Genomic DNA, 8,506 nt, shown 5'->3' on the forward strand with positions numbered 1-8,506 from the left:
TCTCCTTGATATCTACTGTCCAACAGACCTCTGAAATCATCGCTTGGATGGGTCGTGAAAGGTTGAGAATGCATCAGCTATGATTCTCCTGACGGAAGATTTGGCTATATTTTAGGAGTCACTGATCTTGACCACAATCTTTCCCACTGCGTTTTGCTTCTGCAATGCCTGAAATGCTTCAACCATCTGGGAGAAGTCGAACGACTGCGCTATGACAGGCTTGATCACATTGGCGTCAACGAGCTTTGCAAACTCGGCGAGGGTATCGCGACTAAAAGCTGTACATCCTTTCACTGCACACTGTCAGCAATCACTCGTTCTCCACTTCCCTTCACCAGTGTGACGCACCAATCTTAGCGCCAAACAGCACGCTTGGCACGAATGCCGCAGAAATCGCCTCATTAGGCGTCAATATCCCAAGAAGACTAATGAGCCCGCCAGGTCGTGTACTGTTGACGGACTTCATCAGTGTTCCTGCGCCGCCAGTTTCGATGACATGGTCGACACCGTTTCCGCTCGTGATACGAAGGACTTCGTTGTCCCAGTCTGGTGTTTTGGAGTAGTTGATGACATGGGTGGCGCCGAGCGATTTAGCGAAGTCGAGCTTGCTGTCTGATGATGACGTGGCGATTACAGTTGCACCAAGGGCGGCTGCGATCTATTTATTGCTCATCAGTATCTTCTGAGCTCTTTGTCTTGCGTAGTTCGTTCGAATTGGGTGGAAAATGAAGAAGAGGGAATCGTACCTGTATAGCGAAACAGCTCACACCGCCGGTCCCCATCGTAAGCACTGTCTTCCCTTGCAATCTCTTCGCCGTCCATACACCCTTCCACTCCTCCAAACCACCATCCAACCTCCCATCCAAACCACCCCGTATAGCCGCCCATGCTGTCGTTCCTGCAGTCACTAGACTCGCGCTCTCAACTGCACTCAGATTCTTCGGCGCCTCAATGATCCAATCATCGTCAACGACCATCCATTCCTGTAGCGTGCCATCTACATCTGTCCCGCCAAATACTACATCGCCTCGGAGATTCCGTACGTCTCCCTCAAGCCAGGAGCTGCAGTGCAAGAGGACTGGGGTGCCTTCTTTGCCGGCCCATGTAGATGAGAGACCGGGGGTGTGGATTGTTCCTGCACCGTCGGAGCCGGGCACGAGGTCTGGTTTGTGAGTTCCTGGATAAGCAGGAGAGCGAGTGGAGATCAGAACGTCGCGGAAGTTGAGGGAGGCAGCCGTCATTCTGACGAGGACTTGCTTCGGCCCTGGAGTTGGGACGGGCTTGGTTTGTTTCGTGAGATCGGTGACTTTGGATGCTGAGGAGGGGATTGTCCATGCTTGATTGGAGGTTGAAGTTGCCATTGTGAAGAAGTCAAAACCAGACTGTAGTGCGAGGTTCAGTAGCGAGCAGAGAGTATATATGCGTCTATGGTGTGATGAATGGAGAGTTATGTACCTTTCCGGCCCGTCCATGGAACTTTGGAGGTGCGGTGGAACTTTAGTAAGCGCCGTCCTATCTCCAGCTGCAACCAACGTGAATGTCATTCCTAATGTAGTTAGTTCGGGCTTTACATAAAGCTCGATAATCCGCCGAGTTTAGCCGCTCTTCCGTGGATAAGAAGTGGGACGCTCCAACTTCCCCACCAACAAAACAATCAGGCAAGCAGCCTTGAAAGATCCGAATGCTAAGCTATTTGTGTTCCGAGTCATTGTTGATTTTAGGTTTGTCCCAATAAGGTAAGAGGATGGGTATCTTCTTGCAGCAAGGCTAACCTTCAACTGGCCCGTCTCCCGCCTCTGTACAGTAGCGGGCCTTGAATCCGTCCAGTTCCAGGTGTTGTAACGTGTTCCACCAGTCCTCGGCCTACCCCACCAAATCCTCGCAACTCCGTCTGCGCCAACGACCATGGCTCGACAACCTCGTGCTCAGCAAAACTATCGTGAGGGTAGAATTCTTCTAGCATCTCGTGCGCTCCAAGAAAAACGTGTTACAAGCCAGCGCCAGGCTGCCTCGTTGTACGACGCTCCGCGAACAACGCTCCGACGCCGATGTTAACGCGTCCCTACAATTAAGGACTTTAACGCCCAGAAACGGAAGCTAGACCCTATCGAAGAGCAGTCTCTCGTTCAATGGATCCTAGACCTCGATTGACGAGGCTTTCCGCCCCAGGTCATCGACGTACGACGAATGGCAGACGCTCTTCTCGCCGCGCGCGGCCAAAATCCACCTCCTACACCTATAGGCAAGAACTGGGTGTCGCGCTTCGTCAACAGCCAGTCAGAGCTACAGACTAAGCGGAATAGGAAGTTCCATAGCCAGCGCGCTCGCTGCGAGGATCCTGTCGCAATCGCAGCGTGGTTCAAGCTCGTGGAGGGAAGCTACAGGCTCAGCAAGGCTAGCAGCTCGCTGTAGAGGCAGAAAGGGTGGTCGCGGAGGTTGAACAAGCCCAGGCTACTCAAGGACGTCAGCGCGCACCACCAACGTGTACAAAGTATCACGTTCAAGGACACACGCGGACTCAATGTAGACAGTAATAGACTAACTATCTATAAAATTCCTATCTTATTATTTTATGTTGCTATAGAACTATCGTGTAGAGTATTGCGTTGATTTTGGTGGGGCTGGCGGATGAGTGGTTTTGGCGGATGAGTGGTGGAACACGTTATGGGTGTTTTGCGAAAGACCAGACTCACCCTTAACCGAGGTAACCGGAACCGTCGGATCATCGATCGCTACTGTAAATAAGCTGTAACGTGGTTCACAAGCGAGTCGCCAACACAAGCGGGTCGCCACCCCAACACCAGCGCGACGCCTGCGCAACAACGTAGTGTAGCACCAGAACACAATATTGTACTATAGGTAACAGATTACTATTACTCAGAAGCGTCACTATTATCTACATCCTCTATTTCTACCTTGCAGGTGCGAGAGTTATGCCCAACCTCGCTGCAACGGCCGCAGCGCCTCTCTGCGCGCACCCTCTTCGCAGGCGTCTCGCTGTCCTTACGCCTACTACCGTCTATTTTAGCAATTAAGTCAGATACCTCACCAACTGTTAGAGTCTCCTCTGCGCGTACGTACCACCTTTTGCGAGTCTTGCGCTTTGTAAGCGTGTCAACAGCTTCTCGAAGGCTTCTTACTTCCTCTCGCATTAACACTATATTATAAGCTATCTGCTGAGCGCCTTTACCTAGCTGCTTAACCTGCTCGTCTAATAAGCTTGCTGGTGACCCTTAGTAGTTTCGCATGCGATTTCGAATTAGCGTAGATTGCGCCTCTATCTCGCGGGCGTTGCGCGGTGTTTGCGCCTCCTAGGCGACTGTGCCTAGTGCAGGTGGCGTTGGCGTACGCAGCTGCACATCTAGCTTTGATAACACAACCTCTGGGTCGTATGGGACTAGCCTAGCACCTCGAAAGCCTGCGCGAACATTCTCTAGTGTAAACGTCTTCTTATAAGCTGCTTTAAAGGCTGGTAGGAAGGTTTCCTTGTTAACATGGTGGATGCGGCTGCGTGCTAAGAGCGAGATCCTATTGCTGTAGTAGTGCTTTAACAGCGAGTGGGGGACAACGTTAAGAGGCTGCAGGAGGTGCGATAAGTGAGGTGGTATACAGAGAGCGATAATCTTGTTCTCCTTGCAGTAGTCCTGGAAATCTACTAAGCAATAGCTGTCATAGCCGTCAATAATAAGCAGCCTATATGCCCTAACAGAGGACGCCTTCGTATAAGCATTAAAGTGCTTAAGCTACGCGAGCGCGAGGTCGTTGTTAATCTAGCTAGTAGGAGAGACAGTGATAATCTAGTCGCGAGGTAGATCTGCGAACTAGGAGGTAATAAGGACCTTCCCCGCAAAGATGAGGAAGGGCGGGATAACGCGCCCTGTCGCAGAGGCGCCTTAGACTAGAGTTACCTACTTACGATCGCTAGGCTGTAGTTTCTTCTGTTTCTTAGGTTTCTCTAAGCCTGTAACAACAAGCTGAGAGGATATCTTGCCTATTATAAAGCTAGACTCGTTAAAGTTCTAGGTATTCTTATCTGCGATACTATGCTTCGCCTTTATCGATTAAACAAGCGTGAACTAGGGCCTAATAATTGCTGGGTCCTTGTAGACAGCTCGCTGGTGATCGTACGGACGGCTCTATCGCGTTCGCAGCTTAGGTGTACGCTTAATAAAGTTATTAACCTAGTTCTTGCCTGTAGGCTTCCTACTACGCTCTCTCAGCAGTCTATTAGCTATATCTCGTACGTTTGCCTTTAAGGGCGGTATACTACGTAAACTCTCTTTAAGTATAAGCTGTACAATCGCCTCCTCTTCTAGCTTTGTAAGGCGTTTTGAGTTTGGCTTACAATCGCGTCGAGAGCGTCGTCCAGCGCGTCGGTCAACAAGCGTTCTTCGTGGGACGTTATAGATTGCTGCAGCGCGTGCGTTGCTTTGAAACTGATGAGAATTAATATCTAAGATAGCAAGCTGTATATTGCCTTCATTGTAGGTTCTTTGGGTATTGCGTAGTTGTGACATTACGTGAAGTTGCTGTGCAGGCGTCGCGCTGGTGTTGGGGTGGCGACCCGCTTGTGTTGGCGACTCGCTTGTGAACCACGTTATAGCGATGTTTGCGATAAGGCTGGGGCTGGTAAGGCTGCTCGCAAGCCAGTTTTTAGAGTATTTCGAGATTTTTTGAAGTTGAAGTTATCGTCAGCTTGATTTTGAGCGGGAAATCGTTAATCCAATGGCCAAACGCCAGCGTTATGCAACTCAGCCATTTGAACAGGGTGTTAACCCACCTCCAGGAAGCTCGCGGGCATCTAAAAGGCGGAAAGCGCTCTCAGAAAACCCTTCGCAAGCCAATATTACGCCTACGCGAGGTACTGCTAAGGCGGTAACACCTTTGACGCCGCCCGCAACGCTCGCGCGAGCTCAAGATTCCCCACTATTTGAGCCTAGCTGCACGCAGTCCGCAATCGACGCGCAAGCTGATGATATTGTAGGCGACGACGATGAAGATCGCAGCGATATTGAAGCTCCGGAGGGCGACGACGAGGCCGAAACTGGTGTTGCAGACGCTGTTGGAGGCACTAGAGATGCTCAAATTGACACTGAAAACGCTGTTTTAGAGACTAGAGTTACGCCCGCAACACCAGAACAGGAAATTATTCTTGATCCAATGCTCGACGTACGCTGGCGAGCTTGTTGGGGTGACCTAGAGAGGAATGCGATCGCGCAGGCCTGTGATTGCGACCCAGCGATCCGCCTGTCGCGGCTCACGTCCACCGGCACCTGGGACTGGGTTGATGGCGTGTTGGCGGACGTTCTGCCTAGAGTTGCCATAGTTGTCAGCCTTGTTGCGGTTGTATACACGCGGAAGGAGGCCAAAAAAGAGCGTAGAAACAAGCGGTTGCGGCGCAACGAAATACTTAACTGGATTGGTTTTAAGGACCTCGTGAAGGGCGTTGACGTAAACAGTACTGAGCCCGTTTATGTAGATTTCGACCTCATACTGGCCGACAATAAGCCAGTTCAGGCAGCTCGTCCAGCGCCTGCGGCGGCGCCGGCGAGAGCTCGTACGGCGACGGTGATACAAGAGGAAGGTCTCGCTGGTGTTGTAGCAGCTGAGCAAGCTGGGTCTGGGTGGGCGATGGCTATACGAGATCAGTGGAGGTGTCAAGATGCGAATTGTGGCAATCACCCATACGTTTGCTGGCTCCCGCGCACTCCAGGACAGCCAGATCGCTTCGAGAAACACCTTCCAGTTAATGGCAATATCATCGCGATGTGGGCGCGCGAGCTTGCTGGTGGAACAGGCAGCGTCCACAACCCTTCCGACGACGTCCGCCTGGCTATTGTGCGAGCTAAGGATCGCGCTGATGCTGAGAAATCTAGGCGACGGGGCGCTGTTGATAGTGGTGGAGGTGGTGATAACGAGATCGCGAGCTTGACGAAACTGCTTATTGTCAACCAGTTGAAGCAGCTAACCGGGCATACAAACCAGGCTTTTGTGCAAGCTCAACAACCGGAAAGCTCGCTATCATGGGAGCCGTTCGAGTATACCAATTGGATAGAGATCTCTCGTCATACGAAGAACTTCTTCGACTGGTGGGCGGGCCAGCGTACGTCCGGTTTCGCGAGCAGTTACATCAAAACCATGTATCGCAGCGTCTGCGTAGTAATGAGGTTGGATATCAACATCCTGCTCGACAATACGGACAACGGTTGCCCAATGAAACTGTGGGTTGAGCAAACTGAGTTTCCGATCGGAGCTTTAATTCGGTTAAGAGATGCAGCGAAACGATGGAGGTTGCAATACGATGGGTTTACTGAGCAAGACCTAGAGCGTATTGAAGCTGCGAAGCAGCGAGATCGCGTACACGAGCCAAGTAGCGATATTGAAGATCTTTCATAAAGTTGCGAGCTGCTCGACCAAGTAAGCCTGCCCACCCCCATTATTTCTAGCCTCCCACACTGCTCAAGTTAGCTGTGCTTTCAGAATAGACTGACATAGTGTTGTAGATGTAGCTACAATTTTTTTCTAGGAAAAACAATCGTGATTGTAGGTTGCGCAACACCTTAGAGACCTTTGAAAACCGCGACGCTACAATATTGAGCTTAAACTTCAACTTCAACTCTAACCTCAATCTAGCGGATAACCACACTTAAGAAACCAGCTTCTGCAGTCAATATTACAACACGCTCGCTGTACCGCATACTCTAGGAAGTAATCAAAGCCGTTGAACAACTCCATTTGCCTCGCATTTCTCTTTTTCCAGCTTTTTAGCTGCTTGAAGCTCTTTTCAATCGGATTGTAATCTGGTGAGTACGGCGGCAAGTACTCCAGTACAACACCAGCTCGCCCGCAAAGCTCACGAACTCTTACTGATCGATGTATAGACGCGTTGTCAAGTACTATTACTGAGTTGCGACCTGGGTAAGGATTGCAGTGCGGCAACACCTCAAACTCGAGGAAATGCTCCATGATTCCCGAGGTAATCGAGCCTTGAAAGATCATATAACTGAGGTAGCCGTCCACCGTCATCGCGGGCAACAGCGACCATCTTTCTGACCTTTTAAAGCTATACACGAGCTCCACGGGCTCGTTAATAGGACTCCAACCATACTTCCGATCTCCCGTACGCTCATTGCAAGCGCTCTCATCAACCGCGACGATCATCTCAGCAGTGTAGTGCTGAGCGATCCGTGCAGCGTACACCCGACGGAGAGGACTACTCTGCTCTTTTGCGCGTTTCGAACCGAGTTTCCTTGACCATTTAAGCTTCTCAAGAGCCCGAAACACCGTCCAAATAGTTGTTTGGATGTCGAACTCGTCATATAACCAGTCCCTCATCTCCTCTAAGTATGCCTGCGGTCGGCCAAGCAAGTACTGCTTAAGAGCGTCGAGATGGCGCTGCCGGAGAGTCGCGGGTCGCCCAATACGAACACTTCGAGGCGGGTATGGCACTCCCCAGTACTCCAAGCTCACTCGAAGCTTGCCTATACATTTGCGGGTAACTCCAGTCGCTCGAGAAATCTCAGAATTATTCTCCCCGGCGGCAATATGATCGACTACTGATTGCAAAAGTGCTGGCTGAAGGCGTTTTCCGCTCCCGGGCGGCATTTTGGAGCTTAAGAACACCAGAAATGACAAATATAGGTACAATCTGAGCTGTAAAAACGATCCACGACGCTGGTTAACAATACTAAGTGCTGCGCGACCTAGCCAGCATCGTTATACTAGTAAAGTTGGGTGGCGGGGTGTGTTCCGGGGGTCCCGGTCACCTCGGCTAAGGGTGAGTCTGGTCTTTCGCAAAGCGTTACAACGTAAGTGGCTACTGAGCTGCGCACTAAATGCAGCTATCTACCCCAACACATTAATAACTCACCACTACAACATCGTACTGCAGTGCATAATACGTTAAATTAATCCCCTAACTCTACTTCGCCTTTCTTACACGTGCGCTTATTGTGCCCTATCTCGCCGCATCTCTTACAGTGTCTAATACCCCCTCTACTAGCACCTGTGCGTACCCTCTCCTGACACCTCTCTGCCTCTAACTGAACCTCAACATCCCTTTCCCCAACTATATCCTCTACCTCCGCCTGCGATAGGGTTCCTCCCTTCTAGATCCGCTTTTTCTTACGCTTTTTACGTTCAGACGCTGCCTGGTTTGCCTCCTCAAGGTTCGCTATCCTAGCTTCAAGCAACGCATGTAAGTAGACCTTCAAAGTTGACCTCTTTTTAACCTGTAAGACCATCTCGATGATAGAGTTAGGGAAAGAACTCTTGTGGTCCCTTATCCTCTTTACAATTAGCGTTGTTTGAGCTTCTATCTCCTAGGCGTTGCTTGGTGTTTTAGGTTGCCAAGGGGTAGGCCCTGGTGCAGGCGGCGTTGGCGTACGAGGCTTGATTTCAAGTTTAGATAACACCACTTCTGGATTATGTGGGACTAAGCTAGTTGCTCTAAAGCTTGATATGGTATTCTCCTTCGAGAACGCCTTATCAAACACTGGCCCAAGGG

At 50.6% G+C, this 8,506-nt stretch overlaps 2 protein-coding genes across 2 annotated transcripts; one reads left to right on the forward strand and one right to left on the reverse strand.

The window, feature by feature from the left end:
• Positions 1–111: 111 nt before the first annotated feature.
• On the reverse strand, positions 112–1,361 carry ALTATR162_LOCUS5034 (uncharacterized protein; the record flags this gene model as incomplete). Its single annotated transcript, XM_043312650.1, has 3 exons — positions 112–293; positions 349–658; positions 747–1,361. The coding sequence occupies 3 exons, from the start codon at positions 1,359–1,361 to the stop codon at positions 112–114; spliced, it is 1,107 nt and encodes a 368-aa protein (XP_043168585.1).
• Positions 1,362–4,725: 3,364 nt separating this feature from the next.
• Positions 4,726–6,396, forward strand: ALTATR162_LOCUS5035 (uncharacterized protein; the record flags this gene model as incomplete). The annotated part of the gene is made up of 1 exon (XM_043312651.1): positions 4,726–6,396. One exon carries the CDS (start codon positions 4,726–4,728, stop codon positions 6,394–6,396), a length of 1,671 nt encoding a protein of 556 aa, XP_043168586.1.
• Between the last annotated feature and the right edge of the window lie 2,110 nt (positions 6,397–8,506).

Source organism: Alternaria atra (assembly GCF_907166805.1).
Source record: "Alternaria atra isolate CS162 genome assembly, contig: 24, whole genome shotgun sequence".
Classification (NCBI taxonomy): Eukaryota; Fungi; Ascomycota; class Dothideomycetes; order Pleosporales; family Pleosporaceae; genus Alternaria; species Alternaria atra.